Source organism: Oncorhynchus gorbuscha, linkage group LG18, assembly GCF_021184085.1.
Source record: "Oncorhynchus gorbuscha isolate QuinsamMale2020 ecotype Even-year linkage group LG18, OgorEven_v1.0, whole genome shotgun sequence".
In the NCBI taxonomy this organism is placed as follows: Eukaryota; Metazoa; Chordata; class Actinopteri; order Salmoniformes; family Salmonidae; genus Oncorhynchus; species Oncorhynchus gorbuscha.
This window is the reverse complement of record NC_060190.1, coordinates 37,963,087-37,980,008: the sequence shown is the minus strand read 5'-3', so window position 1 is coordinate 37,980,008 and position 16,922 is coordinate 37,963,087. Positions and strand designations below refer to the sequence as shown.

General features: G+C 43.8%; 1 protein-coding gene across 1 annotated transcript in view; it reads right to left on the bottom strand.

Annotated features, from left to right (window-relative positions):
• LOC124003037 (calcium-dependent secretion activator 1-like) overlaps nucleotides 1-16,922 on the bottom strand; it is a 155,949-nt gene that overhangs the window by 30,082 nt on the left and 108,945 nt on the right. The window contains 9 exon segments of the mRNA XM_046311007.1: nucleotides 317-440; nucleotides 606-669; nucleotides 865-966; nucleotides 4,174-4,361; nucleotides 5,116-5,252; nucleotides 13,934-14,146; nucleotides 14,332-14,440; nucleotides 14,995-15,061; nucleotides 15,715-15,854. Of these exon segments, the coding sequence (XP_046166963.1) occupies nucleotides 317-440; nucleotides 606-669; nucleotides 865-966; nucleotides 4,174-4,361; nucleotides 5,116-5,252; nucleotides 13,934-14,146; nucleotides 14,332-14,440; nucleotides 14,995-15,061; nucleotides 15,715-15,854 (1,144 nt within the window).

Genomic DNA, 16,922 nt, shown 5'->3' with positions numbered 1-16,922 from the left:
AGTGCTTCTTTTCTCCAGGTTAATCTGGTCCAGGTTATCTTGAAAAGAATCCCACTGTAGGATGCTAAAAAAGGAATCAAAGTGGTCATGACAAGTCACTTCCAAATGAGAGTAGAATGTTTGACACTTCTGTTCCACATAGAAAACCCCACAATTACTGAAAAGGCACTAAAGTACTAAAACAGTTACCATCATCTAAAGAAAAACAACCATTTACAGGTTTTAAAGCAACAGCAACCAAGAATTTACCAACAGAGTTAGTAACTGCTATTGCATATTGAGGGTGTGTCTGTATATGTAAATCATGGCTAGTTACCTTCGATTTTGGCGTACTCTGTGATTTTAGCGTAGTTGAGCTGTGCAGCCTGCTCCAGGCATTTACGGATGACTCCCTTCACTTCCTCTTGTGGGACTGGAGTCACAATGTCCTTCATCAGCACCTGAGGATAAGGAACAGGACAGGACAAGTCTTCCTTCGGGTCTTCCCACTGAACATCAGGTTATTGCAGTTTTGTTTTCATTTTCAATTTCCTTTTTCTAGCATATATATATATATATTCTGTAAAAGGAGAACGAAAAGATTGCAGTCATCAAAATGTACGAACCCTTTCCAGCAAAGAAAGCGTGGCCTTCAAAGCTCCCTCTGGACGTCCGAACGGGAAGCAATATCTACACGAGAGAAGCGAGTTGAATCACAATGAAATATAAAAATCACCATGGACAACAGAACTATGGAATAGTATATGCTGAGGCTAGCGATCGAGCGAGCGATCAAACGATCGCTAGCCTCATCATATACTATTCCATCTATCCATTATTCGATCGATCTGATCGATAGATAGACCAGTAGGCAGCAGCACTCACCTGAAGTTAGTGATCTGGTGTTCCAGGATCACACGCAATTGCTCTTTGATTTCTTCAAAGCGCTCCTTTTCGTCCACCTTCACTGTTCCCAGTCCGTCAGGCCTTAGGATGACATCATAGAATACAAAAAAACACAACATCAGCCCAGCGCATCATGCGGTAGTGGAGCCGCCAGTTGGAGTCCTTTCACTCCCTCCTCTCTACATTTTCCTCCTCTGTCTCTGCTGCTAAAGCCACTTTCTACCACTCTAAATTCCAAGCATCTGCCTCTAACCCTAGGAAGCTCTTTGCCACCTTCTCCTCCCTCCTGAATCCTCCTCCCCCTCCCCCCACCTCCTCCCTCTCTGCAGATGACTTCGTCAACCATTTTGAAAAGAAGGTCGACGACATCCGATCCTCGTTTGCTAAGTCTAACGACACCGCTGGTTCTGCTCACACTGCCCTACCCTGTGCTCTGACCTCTTTCTCCCCTCTCTCTCCAGATGAAATCTCGCGTCTTGTGACGGCCGGCCGCCAAACAACCTGCCAGCTCGACCCTATCCCCTCCTCTCTTCTCCAGACCATTTCCGGAGACCTTCTCCCTTACCTCACCTCGCTCATCAACTTATCCCTGACCGCTGGCTACGTCCCTTCCGTCTTCAAGAGAGCGAGAGTTGCACCCCTTCTGAAAAAACCTACACTCGATCCCTCCGATGTCAACAACTACAGACCAGTATCCCTTCTTTCTTTTCTCTCCAAAACTCTTGAACGTGCCGTCCTTGGTCAGCTCTCCCGCTATCTCTCTCAGAATGACCTTCTTGATCCAAATCAGTCAGGTTTCAAGACTAGTCATTCAACTGAGACTGCTCTTCTCTGTATCACGGAGGCGCTCCGCACCGCTAAAGCTAACTCTCTCTCCTCTGCTCTCATCCTTCTAGACCTATCGGCTGCCTTCGATACTGTGAACCATCAGATCCTCCTCTCCACCCTCTCCGAGTTGGGCATCTCCGGCGCGGCCCACGCTTGGATTGCGTCCTACCTGACAGGTCGCTCCTACCAGGTGGCGTGGCGAGAATCTGTCTCCTCACCACGCGCTCTCACCACTGGTGTCCCCAGGGCTCTGTTCTAGGCCCTCTCCTATTCTCGCTATACACCAAGTCACTTGGCTCTGTCATAACCTCACATGGTCTCTCCTATCATTGCTATGCAGACGACACACAATTAATCTTCTCCTTTCCCACTTCTGATGACCAGGTGGCGAATTGCATCTCTGCATGTCTGGCAGACATATCAGTGTGGATGACGGATCACCACCTCAAGCTGAACTTCGGCAAGACGGAGCTGCTCTTCCTCCCGGGGAAGGACTGCCCGTTCCATGATCTCGCCATCACGGTTGACAACTCCATTGTGTCCTCCTCCCAGAGCGCTAAGAACCTTGGCGTGATCCTGGACAACACCCTGTCGTTCTCAACTAACATCAAGGCGGTGGCCCGTTCCTGTAGGTTCATGCTCTACAACATCCGCAGAGTACGACCCTGCCTCACACAGGAAGCGGCGCAGGTCCTAATCCAGGCACTTGTCATCTCCCGTCTGGATTACTGCAACTCGCTGTTGGATGGTCTCCCTGCCTGTGCCATTAAACCCCTACAACTCATCCAGAACGCCGCAGCCCGTCTAGTGTTCAACCTTCCCAAGTTCTCTCACGTCACCCCGCTCCTCCGCTCTCTCCACTGGCTTCCAGTTGAAGCTCGCATCCGCTACAAGATCATGGTGCTTGCCTACGGAGCTGTGAGGGGAACGGCACCTCAGTACCTCCAGGCTCTGATCAGGCCCTACACCCAAATAAGGGCACTGCGTTCATCCACCTCTGGCCTGCTCGCCTCCCTACCACTGAGGAAGTACAGTTCCCGCTCAGCCCAGTCAAAACTGTTCGCTGCTCTGGCTCCCCAATGGTGGAACAAACTCCCTCACGACGCCAGGACAGCGGAGTCAATCACCACCTTCCGGAGACACCTGAAACCCCACCTCTTTAAGGAATACCTAGGATAGGATAAAGTAATCCTTCTCACCCCCCCCCCCCCTTAAAATATTTAGATGCACTATTGTAAAGTGGTTGTTCCACTGGATGTCATAAGGTGAATGCACCAATTTGTAAGTCGCTCTGGATAAGAGCGTCTGCTAAATGACTTAAATGTAAATGTAAATGTAAAAAAGGAACGATACAGCATTTTGCACATAAACAGTGCCATCTTTTTGTTCGCCATGATTTTACTGATTTTACTGCTGCTTGTCATTCTTCAGCATGTTTACCAAATGTAAATGTTCTTTCTCACACAGACAAACATCCAATCAAATTGTATTTGTCACATTATTCGTAAACAATAGATGTAGACTGACAAGTGAAAGGCTTACTTCCGGGTCTCTTTTCAACAGTGTAGAATTAAAAAATGTCATAAAAATAGAAAGTCACACGACAAATGAATACACAGTGAATAACGAATAACAACGACAGGTACAAATTGCATAGCTATATACAGGGAGTACCAGTACCGAGTCAATGCGCATGGGTACAAGGTAGCTATGTACATATATTTTCTAGTACATCATCTTACCTGATGGGCTCTTGGACGAGTTGAAATGTGGAATCCCTTTTCTTTCTAAACTTCATCTTTTTGCTTCCCCGTTTCGAGCCAGCCCCTGGTTCTGGGCTCTGGGCGCCGCTAGGGGCCCAGGGGCCCTCACAACCCACCAGTGGCCCACAGTAACTGCTGCCCTCTCTGACTTTATAGGGATGCATGGGAGGATGAGCAACATCGACATAATGAGACTGAATAAAGCAACAAAAGGCAAGGAGGGAAAAGAAAAAAAGGAATGCGGTGGAAACCAAGGTAAATATAATTGAATAATTTTTTAAAAAAGTGAACAAAATGACGACATGATAACATAAAATACATGATTAAAATCATAATAAATCATATGCAAAACATTCATGACAAACAAAGACGTGACATTGGGAAATCGTAAAGCAATGGTGCTCTGCTGCGTTTGATGCCTCTGACCCTTTTGTCCTGTTTACTATGGCCAGCTTCTCTTCCCTTCTTTCTCTTCTTATTTTATCTGAAGACCTTTTGTGTGTGTATTTGAGATACAAACTTCACCCATCTCTCTTGCGATATGGTGGTGATTTAGCATTGCCAGTGCTACCTTGTGATGAGCACTGGCCTGTCCAAAAATGTCGCCCTCCGACCTTGAGGATGTCCTCTTGGTCTAATGATTAAGACTATGGATTGGCAAGCAGGAGGACCGGGTTCATTCGGGTGTATATTTTACCTGTTACCGTGGACATGGGAGGCGCAGAAAGCGAAGCTGTAGTGAAGCAGGGTGGGGTCGATCATGGCTCCTCTGTCCGCCCTCTCCAGCAGGTCCCCTAGGTAACCCAGGTGTCTGTGACACCCCCGCACGCCGTTCCTGGCACAGTACTCATCCAGGACAAACACCTGGCCTGGGCTGAACCATCCCTACACATTACATCAGAGAGGTGATTTTATGTTATTATTTATCATTTTTTAAGCCCTTTTTCTCCCCAATTTCGTGATATCCAATTGGGAGTTATAGTCTTGTCCCATCGCTACAACTCCCGTACGGACTCGGGAGAGACGAAGTTCGAGAGCCATGCATCCTGCGGAACACAATACTACCAAGCCACACTGCTTTTGACACACTGCTCCCTTAACCCGGAAGCCAGCGGCACCAAACGGAGGAAACGCCATACAACTGTTGACCGTGTCAGCGTGCATGCGCCTGGCCTGCCACCGGAGTCGTTAGAGAGCGATGGCACAAGGACATCCCGGCCGGCCAAACCCTCCCCTAACCTGGATGACGCTGGGCTAATTGTGCGTCACCGGTCACGGCCGGCTGCGACACAGACGGGGATTGAACCCAGACCTGCAGTGACACCTCAAGCACTGCAGTGCCTAAGACCGCTGTGCCACTCGGGAGGCCCAGAGAGGGGGTTTAACAGTTTATATTATAACACCTGGCCCGGGCTGAACCATCCCTACGCATAACATCAGAGCTTTTTTTAAGAGGTTAGCACCATGATCTCAATCACAAACAAACCCCTTTCCCTGACTGAACCATGACCTAAGTCACATTAACTATGTACCTTGCTCCAAAAAAATGTCAGCATTTTGATAAAAAGTATATATTTAGTGCCCAGGACTGTATTTATTCTCATTCCACCGTACTGTGGGTTTGGAGAATGCCACTCACCAGGCAGCAGAAGGTGTCATTGAGCCTGTGGTCCAACGTGAGCCTCTGGACGATCTCGAACAGGGAGGCGTGGTCAAAGCTACAGGGGTTAGCCGAGATAAACTCATCCATGCCATGTTTCTGAGCTCTGTCTGCGTCTGTGTCCAACCAGCACAGGGAAAAGGACAGGATTCAGAGGAAGAGGGTGTCAGTAAGGCACAGAGAAATAGTACAGCATCTCTCTCTACCTCAACACAACACTGGGCCTGTCTGGCTAAGACTACTGTTAGGGCAAATTATAAACACTTACAGCTTTACATTGTCAACTTGCATCATATCAGACAGAGTCAATAGAGCTGATCGGGATTGTGGAATAAGGAGCTACTGATGTGAATCTGTAGCTAAGCTCAATGGGACCAGTGCTTTGTCGTACTGTAGTAAGTGGATGCTGGCATGCAGCTTTTTGTTGTTCAATGGCTACCATTTTAGGCATATTAGATTCAAAACATGTATTAAGAAAGTGGTGGGTTAAATTGAATAGGATGCTAAATCTCATTCGTAATATGTGTTCAATAGATTCTGCCATTCGCGATTGATTGGTCAATGCCACTAAGTTCCTGACAAATGATGGGTCGTGTGCTGAAAAACAAAACAGAGTATAGGGTGATTTAGAAAAAAATATTAGGCTGAGTAAAATAGCTCTTTTAAAAACTGTAAGAGTTAAGTGTTTTCTATTCTATAGAATACATCTATTTTTATAGGGGACACAAGCTTCTAGGGAGCTGCTTATCTGCATCCAAATGCATTCTGGGAGCAGGTCAAGGAATGAGTGCCCATGTTTTTAAAATCGATTTTGACGGGTATTTGATTAGTGTTGTATGATTGTTCAATAGATCTAAACGGCAGTGTATATGTTGAGGACAGAGAACAAATACAGGAGACATGTATTAATGTATGACCATCTTCTGAAACCAAAATATGTATTCTGTCTGTCATGACAGTAATGGTGGCATAATTTGAATAACCAGAATACTCTCATCTAACAAAAACATTGATGAGAAGCCTAAAAGCAGAATATAACCAGTACCTGATAAATAAAAAAAAACATTGATATTCCCACATTTTCTTCCCATTTCTGCACTACATACTGTATATAGTCAGATCTCAAACTATCAGTGATGAGATGACATGAAAAGGGGGACTCAACATCATGTGCAAGTGACGCACGCGTTCCTACGTCATACATCCGTGTTCATGTCCCTAGCCCTGTACTGAATAGGCTTGATGATTATATCATTAAATTTGTGGAAATGTGGTCATATACAGTACCAGTCCAAAGTTTGGACACACCTAATTATTCTTGTGTTTTGCTTTATTTTTCACTATTTCCAACATTGTAGAATAATAGTGAAGACATCACAACTATGAAATAACGCATATGGAATCATGTAGCAACCAAAAAAGCGTTAAACAAATCAAAATATATTTTATACTTGAGATTCTTCAAAGTAGCCACCCTTTGCCTCATTGACAGCTTTGCACACTCTTGGCATTCTCTCAACCAGCTTCATGAGGTAGTCACCTGGAATCCATTTCAATTAACAGGTGTGCCTTGTTAAAAGTCAATTTGTGGAATTTCTTTCCTTCTTAATGTTTTTGAGCCAATCAGATTGTGATGTGACAAGGTAGGGGTGGTATAAAATCTCAGAAGACAAGGTAGGGGTGGTATAAAATAACAAGTCCATATTATGGCATGAACAGGTCAAATAAGCAAAGAGAAACGACAGTCCATCATTACTTTAAGACCTGAAGGTCAGTCAATGTGGAACATTTCAGGAACTTTTAAAGTTTTTTCAAGTGCAGTCACAAAAATCATCAAGTGCTATGATGAAACTGGCTCTCATGAGGACATTAGACAGGTGGAAATTTGTCCTTTGGTCTAATGAGTCCAATTTTGAGATTTTTGGTTCCAACCTCCATGTCGTTGTGAGACGCAGAATAGGTGAACGGATGATCTCCACATGTGTAGTTCCCACAGTGAAGCATGAAGGAGGAGGTGTGATGGTGGTGGTGGGGGGGTTGCTGGTGACCCTGTCTGTAATTTTTTTATAATTCAAGGCACACTTAACCAGCATGGCTACCACAACATTCTGCAGTGATACGCCATGCCCTCTGGTTTGTGAGTAGTGGGACAATCAATTGGTTTTCAACAGGACAATGACCCAACACACCTCCAGGCTGTGTAAGGGCTATTTGACCAAGAAGGAGAGTGATGGAGTACTGAATCAGGTGACCTGAGATGGTTTGGGATGAGTTGGACCGCAGAACGAAGGAAAGCAGCCAACAAGTGCTCAGCATATTTGGGAACTCGTTCAAGACTGTCGGAAAAGCATTCCAGGTGAAGCTGGTTGAGAGAATGCCAAGAGTGTGCCAAGCTGTCATCAAGGCAAAGTGTGGCTACTTTGAAGAATCTCAAAACTAAAATATATTTTGATTGGTTTTACACTTTTTTGATTGTATGTCTTATTTCATAGTGTTGATGTCTTCACTATTATTCTACTAAGTAGAAAATTTTAAAAATATAGAAAAACCATTGAATGAGTAGTTGTGTCCAAACTTTTGACTGGTACGATATACAATTATATTTGTATTTGTGAAGGAATTTACTTCTGACAGATGTCTTTCGTTATGTTTTTGCCCATTCAACACCATTCAAAAAGCCTATAAATGTTCAAAAACTACAAGGCAACTTGCAGCATCGCTTGCATAGCATATAGAGAAATGAAAGAGGTGTTGATGTTCCTCCTCAGCGTCGGTGAGTGACAGGTGTCATGTCCAATCGCATGACACTGAAAAAAAGTGAGGATAATGTGACGGTGGTGGGGCAGGTGGATAAGGGGGTAAGCTGGGCTTGGCTGGGGGTGGGGGTTCTATAACAACATTAACTTTGAACTCAACTGACATCTGTCCGCCCCATGTTCAGAGACAGGGATAGATAAAGGGGAGATGGAGGGCCACGAATGAGGATAGGACAACTGTACGTACAATGGTACTTGTTAAAGGGTTCTGGAGCATAAAATTAGGAGGTGTTTTGTTTCTTAATCATCCAAACGAGTGGACTAGACCAACAGACTATGTATCCCTGGTTTTGCTAGGCACTGACAAAAAAGGCCCTACCAGAAGTTAAAAGGGAGAGAGGGGTGAACTAAGGCTAAGACAGAGGGGTAAGCATAGGTTAAGAGAGAGGTGAGAGGGGTGAGACAGGGAAGAAATTATAGATATGATGGAAAAATGAAAGTTGTAGGGGGAGATAGAGTTCAAAAGTGAGGGTGTGAGAATGAGATGAAAAGGAAACAAAGGGTGAACATACAAAGAGAGAGAGAAAGGGGGGGTGGCTGAGAAAACGACTCAGACACACAGAGATAAATAGACGAGGGAGATACAGACAGTGCCAGGAAAGTGGGGAAGCGATAGCGGACGGGGTGGGATAGTTACGGGGGCAGTAAGGGAAGGGTGGGGGTGAGAGAAAGTGTGCGATAGGGGCAAAGTGAAGGTGCACAATGTGTGATAGAAAGTGCTTGAAGGTAGGCGGGAGGAAAGGGGGTGGGGAATATCTCTTCTGGTTGTTTTATAAATGAGGAAATGGAGTTTGATTTTGGAATAACAGACTGAATGGACTATGGGGGCACATGATCATATTTAGTGAGTTCTTGTCGATGGTGACGTCATCATCTAAAGGCAAGATGATTGGTTAAAAAGATTGGATTGTTTTTCCATTATGAATATTGGGGAATACAGTAATTAATAAATGCTCAATGACAAACAAAACATGCTGTAGAACAGTGACTTTTCATTGTGCTTTCAAAAATGTTTCAAAATGTTATGTCATGCATCTGAAGGTTCCATTTTCAATGTTTAGATAAAACATTTTGGGCATTCCTCTTTCTCTTAGCATTTGCAAGTTGACAATACTTGAGTGTGTTGCAGTGTATTTATTCATGACATCTACAGAGCACAACTAACAGGCATACCAACTACTGGAGTATCTCTAACAGGGAAGCAATACAATTTGGTGCAAGTACATCGGTTTATAGCATGAAGCCGACAGAGGCAAAACTACATGTCGATCATTCTCTGGGAGATGGCAAGGGGGAAATACAAATTCCTGTAATTCCATCAAACGCAATAATGGACACATGACAAAAGTGTTCACCTGTTCAGGCAATCAAAGGGCAATCAAAAGAAAGCAAAATGAGATCTGTTCCCTCCTAGAGGTGCTACTATGGGGGTCTAGCTGCTGTCTATAGGCCCATGTAGTAAGAGGGTTCTTCCAGAGTATTGTATGGTAAGGAGCGGTGCCAATGGCTACTCCTTGTCATCTGCATTCAGAATACTCCACGTACATATTTGCCAACTCTCGTGAACAGAGGACAAAAGAAAAGAACCAAAAGCAATTGAGCCATGGCCACTGAGGAGTATTTTTCTCCACAGATTCTTGGGGTGATTTACCAGGGGGTGCTGTAGCACCCTCAGCACCCCTACTTCCCACGGCTATGAATTGAGTCCTCGGAAGTAAAGCATGACCCATGTTACCCTGCTAAAAGGGTCCAAATGTCACAGCTTTCCAACTGCTCTACTCTTTGAACAAATGTATTAAACAATATGTAAATATTCAATCATTTGTAAGCGATGTAAAGGATTGTAGGACTTAAAAAAAAAAGCTTGATTACAAGCTCTGAAGTTCCCTTAGGGGGAAACATTTTTACTGTCCTCTACTGCTCTCTAAAATAGAATTTCCATAACTGTTGATGGATTCACAACTAGATTTTCTACAGCAGTCATTTACTGTATTTTATTTTCTGATGGCATCATGTCACATTGGGCCATCTCTCTGCTTTACTCTGAGGGGTCCTTGGACACCAATAAGATTAAGGAGAGAAGGCAATTATGCAACAAAAAAAGCATAATAATAACCAGAATATAAACTACAATAATTACTGAGCCAAATGATAAGTCTAAGAATCAAATACATGCATCCTAAACCATCAGGAATGGAAGCTTATGGCTACTTCAAATCTCAGATTGAGGAGAAATCAAACAAAAAAATATGTTTTCTACTGTCTAAAGACATGAAGCGAGGAGACTTAAGAGGAGGAAGTGGATAGGGAAAGAGGAGAGAAAGCACGTTGCATTTGTCAGATAATCGTTGGGGATTATCTGAGCTGTGCCGGCTACAGGGAAGCACTTACCCTTAAGTCCAGCTAGAAGACAGCGGGGTGAGAAGGGACAAACCAGAATAACATAAAGACTAGCAACAAGGCTGGAGGAGAGCAAACACGAGTGTCCCTCACCTAGCAGTTGCAATACTAAAGAAGGGTAACAAGCAAAGCATGAGGAAGAAAAAAACAACTTAAAAAACAACAACCTGTACCAAAATGAGAGAGAGAGAGAGAGAGAGAGAGAGAGAGAGAGAGAGAGAGAGAGAGAGAGAGAGAGAGAGAGAGAGAGAGAGAGAGAGAGAGAGAGAGAGAGAGAGAGAGAGAGAGAGAGAGAGAGAGAGAGAGAGAGAGGGCAGCGGTGGTGTGCTGAGCATGTGTGGGTATGTGAGCTGGAGAGAGAGAGAGATAGTGAAAAGAAAGGTAGAGAGAAAGAGAGTAGATTGATAGAAAATCAAGAGAGGGAAATAGAGGGCCAGTGAGAGCATGACAGAAACAAGAGAGATGAAAGGATAAGGGCAAAGGGTTATCATCCCTCTGCTGTGGTTGATTTAGTCCGGTTTCTGATCTAGGTATAGTACATTTGTTGCACCTTAATTTGAGTCAGTTTTCTATAGCAGGACAATAATCCTGCAGCAACAGAAAATGTAAATTATTGTGTGGATTATAATTATTTTCTGTAGGCATTTTTACATTTTCTTCATAAGGGGAAATCAAGTCTGAAATCTCCAAGTGGAAATGACAAGCCTTTTAAAGCCTCAAATACACTACAAGTGGTAAATGTCCTGCATTTCGGGAAAGTTATCCTGCAACAGGGTGATCAAATTAAGATCCGACATCTGTAACTCATTCTAACATACATTATACATTACCATCGTAATATGATCGCTTCCCTTTGCTTTCTCCAGCTCATAACAAAGGAGCACTGGCCCATACTCTACCGTTACATCCAGCACTCCAACAACAACTTTTAGTTCTACTATCATTATTATTATGCAAATGATGCCAGTATCCTCCGCTGAATCTATGAAGGCACTGGACAGCTTACGAGATAATGTTTAGAGGAAAAATAAATGAAGAGTAATAACAATCTAAATGGCTAACGCAATTGGAATAAACCTGACATATCCACCTAATGCTATAATTTTATCCAAAATGTTTATTATTATACGGTTATGAATATGGGAGTCCACTTAAAGCAAAGTGATGTTGCCTGGTAATGAGTAGTGACACTCATAACTTATCTGGTAGGTCAAGTACTGTACTCAGTCTGGAGGCAGGCTGGCACATGAGAAAAACACTATTAGCTTCGCCAGAGTCCCATTCCTTCCTCATCTAAATTTATCATTTAGAAGTAGTAGCCTAGAAGTTCTCCTTTAGAAAGACTACTCTCCTATCCTTCCATATCAGTGCTCCAGAACCTTATTATCGGCAGCAGAGCTCTGATGGTAGAGAGAGAGAGAGAGAGAGAGAGAGAGAGAGAGAGAGAGAGAGAGAGAGAGAGAGAGAGAGAGAGAGAAAAAGAGACAAAGAAAGAAACATAGAAAGAAAGAAAGAAAGAAAGGAGAATAACAGGGCGGTGTGGTGTATGTTATGGCCCCAGTGCCATTCAAGATAACCAGGGAGGGGTGAAACATGTCCGTTTGGTGTGGCACAGTGTTTCAGAGAGGAGGGGGGGTAGAGGGAGGAGGTCTGTGCCTCTGTGAGGGGTCATTGAATGGCATCAGAATGGCTGGTCTTATATAGAGGAGGTAACCAAATAACCAGAAGAACGATCACATACTCGACAAAGACACCAATGGAGTGACCACAGGGAATTCTTGACTATAGATTCTGTTTATAGAAACGGATGAAAACTACAGTGTAATGAATTAAAACAGATTTCCTACCCCCCCCCCCAAATTTGTTTTTTACATCTACGCTTTTGTTACCTAAATAGCGCAATTCCTGCATAAAAACCTATATGGATGTTTTTATTGCTGAATTGTTTTCAGGTTATAAAAATGCCAATATAATAAAAGAGGAAAAAAGCTTTTTCTACAACCCATTAACACTAACCAAACCCATTAACCAAACCCATTAACTCTAACCAAACCCATTAACCAAACCCATTAACTCTAACCAAACCCATTAACCAAACCCATTAACTCTAACCAAACCCATTAATCAAACCCATTAACTCTAACCAAACCCATTAACCAAACCCATTAACTCTAACCAAACCCATTAACCAAACCCATTAACTCTAACCAAACCCATTAACCAAACCCATTAACTCTAAACAAACCCATTAACCAAACCCATTAACCAAACCCATTAACTCTAACCAAACCCATTAACTCTAACCAAACGGCTTGGACATTAGAATAACCGCTAAAATAACTGAAGGAGTTGAAGGAAGGACGCACACCAAAATGAGTTATCATGTTTGGTTTTGAATAGCAGGATCTATTATTGTGGAGTGTTCTTTAGTCTTGTTAACCAGACTGAACGATGCACTCACCTTATTGAAACACTGGTGAGCACAGCATTCAGTCTGGTTTTACCAGGCTAGTTCTTTAGTGCTGTAAAAGAACAGAATTGAGTTGGTAACTAAAGGGTACTAATTTCCCAAGTTAGGGTTCAACCTGTTCAGGTTTCAGGGTGTTTACAACGTGTAACTTAGATATTTCTTTGTAAAAAAAAAAGTGCATTAGGATACACGAGTATCACGTTAGCCTAAAATTCGTTGGCCCTATTTCACTGTTAAACTGTGATTCAAAGTGTGTTTTAAACATAAGGGGCAGAGGACACAGAAGAGACGGTTACAACAGGAAGTAGATTAGGTACGTGTTGCAGAAGCCATGTCACGAGAGACAGTCTTACCTTCACTTTGCTACCGAACAGTATCTGACCAGTGGCTGCTTAAAGGTACAAGTAAAGGATCGGTTAACACTACAGACAACGTTGACTGAGCAGTGGCTGGACCGAGACAGGGCTGGGCTGAGCGGGGGACTCAGAAAATCATCCCTGTCTGTTACAGCTGTTGTTTTCTACCATACCACATGTTGGGGTCTGGGGGTGTTCAGGCAATACTCGCTGTCACCTTAGCATTGTCGCAAACACAACACTTACCGCAAAACATTCTCAAAAGTAAAAAAAAAAAGGTTTTCAAAAGGATTCAAAAAGGCTAAAAAGGTGCCAAGCTTGATTATTTCATTTTAGTGGTTTATTAATCTATATCTACGACCATTGGCCGCCATTCCGTGTTTCTCTTCAGTTTGTCAGCTTGGTTAATGTTTAGAGAGAGACAGAGCAGATTGATGGGGGAAGAGTCATATGAAGTTGCACCTTTAAACACGTCATGTGTGACTGATTGGTGACGATGAGGGGAGGCCCGTAGAAGCTGGGCACTCTGTGTGATACAGCAATGAGGAGGAGGTGCCTGCGTGTGTCGACTTCAGTTCTACAGCGCAACGTGTTCAACAGTTACAGTATGTGGCTGCAGTGTGGCGTGGGGAGAGACGCATGGCGCAGTGAAACGGTATGGGTGAGAGCTGTCACTGGATTGGGGGCGGGATGAAACCTGAAACTGCCTGCTGATTGGCTGATATGATGCTGAGGTTGTGTATTGGTTTACTTACAGAACTGGGAGATGGGCGCGTCCATCTGAGCGGTGGCACCCCCCTTGGAGTTTAGTTTCTGGACCTGGGTGGGGGGAACAGGCTTGTGGGACTGACCGGTGGCCCGGTACATTGCCTGAACCCACAGGATGCGGTCCTGCTCGTCATCACTGGCAAAGATCACAGTGTCGCCCTCCTTCACCGCGTTGAAGAACGCCCTACCGCCATCCAATCCTAGAGACAGAGAGGAGGGTTTAGGGACAGGTTGTGTGGTGTGTGTGTGTGTGTGCGTGCGTGCATGCATTCGTGTGTGTGTGTGTGTCCATCTGTGCTTGCGTGCATGCATGCACACGCGTACATAATGTACGTGTGTGTCTGTGTGAATGTGCATGTGTGCGTGCTTGTGTGTATATATGTACCTGGCTGGGGATCGGTGTAGTCCACAGTGTAACCATCCAGCTGTAGCAGCTCCTGTGGCTCAGACTTCTTCTCTCTGTAGCTGCACATGGCAAATGTGTACTGGCTCACCTGCACCAGAGAGGACAGACACGTCATACACTTCCATCTGCTCAGGAACATTAGAGGATCAATGGTGAATTGCTGTGATTGCTCAAGCTTCTTTTGAGGTAAGAAGGCTGATTAAGAAAGTGATTATATTTGTGTGTGAAAACTACCCCTTTAGCCACGTACAGTTGCAATCACAATTCCCTATTCCTGCTAAAACAAGTTGAAATTGAAAACACCTTAAGTGTTCACACGTTTGTTTGATATACAAAAAAAAAAATGTCCTGGACTAAATTATTCAGAATTCAAATTAATTTGGTTGGAGGCAGGGGATTCTCGTCTACTGGGTAATTCATCTCACCTGTGGCAAGTTGCAGATGCCTACAGGGTAAAACCAGTTTTGAAGAGAGAAAACAAGACATTCTGATCCATTTGCACTCTATTGTAAAGTTCAATGGTGCCAATATATTCGAATAAACTGTATGTGATTGTTTGTCTTGGTGATGTAATCATTTGAATGACCTTTCGTTTTGCCCAGACCAAAGACATTATATTTCAGAGGCTGATGATGTACCAACCTGCACGAGGACAAAGAAACGCTTCTTCCAGCGCTTCCAGACGTTCTTCCCAAAAGCCCACAAATACCTGCCAGAAAACAATGTTCAACAATTACTACATGGCAATGTAATGATTACATGGCAACGGTATGACAATTGGCTATTGTTGTTTCCTGTGTTGAAGAACCAGCAACAGAATCAGCAGGTTTAGCCCACACTACATACATAGCAAGGAGTGTATCCCCTACCACAAACGAAAGAGAGGCTGAACTAATCACTGTTCATAATATGATCATGTCGTACATGTTTTGGTGTTTTATGCAGAGCGGATGACCCTGGGTTGGCGCAGTGAGAATGAGTCACGTTGGCCTGAAAGCTAGTGTCTTTGTTGCTCTCTAAATGTAAAACAAACCCAGTAGTAACCACCAGAAGGGATGGAACATTTCTCTCCATTTAGCTAGAAATTAGGCCAAGAAGGAACCAAGGAAGAGGCTGGAGGAGTTTCAGAGAAATGGATGAAAAAGGTGCAAATAAAACCCAAAACAAAACCCTATCTGGACATCCTCCTCTGTCCTCATGAGTATTAATGCAGTAAAGTAGCAGACTTAAAATAATAAATTACCAGGTCCCATTGAGATCAATAGGACCAGATTTCCCTTGCTTGCCCAGAATTCTTCATCTTCTGCGGCTTGTCCATGCTTACCAGGAATTCTTCACGTTTTGGAGCTTGTCCATACTTACCCAGAATGCTTCATGTTCTGTGGTTTGTCCATGCGGATGGCCAGTTTGATCTGAAGGTTCTGGTCGGGGCAGGCCTTGGTGAGGGCCATCTTATGGAGCTCTGATGCCTTGGGGCTGTTAGGGGTTGGGTGGAGGACCACCTGGAGGAGAAAAGTATCAGACAAATTAAGATTAAGAGAGAAATTAAGATATGAAGATATCTGATGATGACTAAACAATTGCATTTTTAACCATGACTTTGGGAACCAGGGCAGTGCATTCAAAAACTTGATTTTCTATTTTTGTTGTATGATATTTACACACAATGACAGTAGTATTTAAAATAAGGATCGCCAAAATTAAGCAAAATAATATTTAGAGTGCAGACTATTGTTTGATAAACTTAATTTGAAAAAGAGCAAAAATATAAATAATATTAATAACTGGCATTTCAGCCTGTTCAGGTGGGATATATAAGGAGTTGGTCCCCCTTTGCTGCTATAACAGCCTCCACTCTTCTGGGAAGGCTTTCCACTAGATGTTGGAACATTGCTGCAGGAACTTGCTTCCATTCAGCCCCAAGAGCATTAGTGAGGTCGGGCACTGATGTTGGACAGACATTGTCCCAAAGGAGTTCAATGGGGTTGAGGTCAGGGCTCTGTGCAGGCCAGTCCAGTTCTTTCACACTGATCTCGACCAAAACATTTCTGTATGGACCTCGCTTAGTGCACGGGTGCATTGTCATACTGAAACAGGAAAGGTCATTCCCCAAACTGTTGGAAGCACAGAATCGTTGAGAATGTCATTGTATGCCGTAGTATTAAGATTTTCTATCGCTGGAACTAATTGGCCTAACTCGAACCATGAAAAACAGCCCCAGACCATTGTTCCTCCTCCACCAAATGTTCTCCTGGCATCCCCCAAACCTAGATTCGTCCATAGGACTGCCAGACGGTGAAGCGTGATTCATCACACCAGAAAACGTGTTTCCAAGGCTCCAGAGTCCAATAGCTTGGAGCTTTACACCACTCCAGCCGACGCTGGGCATTGTGCATGGTGATCTTAGGTTAGTGTGCAGCTGCTCGGCCATGGAAACTAATTTTATGAAGCTCCCGATGAATAGTTATTTTGCTGACGTTGCTTCAAGAGGCAGTTTAGAACTTGGTAGTAAATGTTGCAACCGACGACAGACTACACACTTCAGCACTCGACAGTCCCATTCTGTGAGC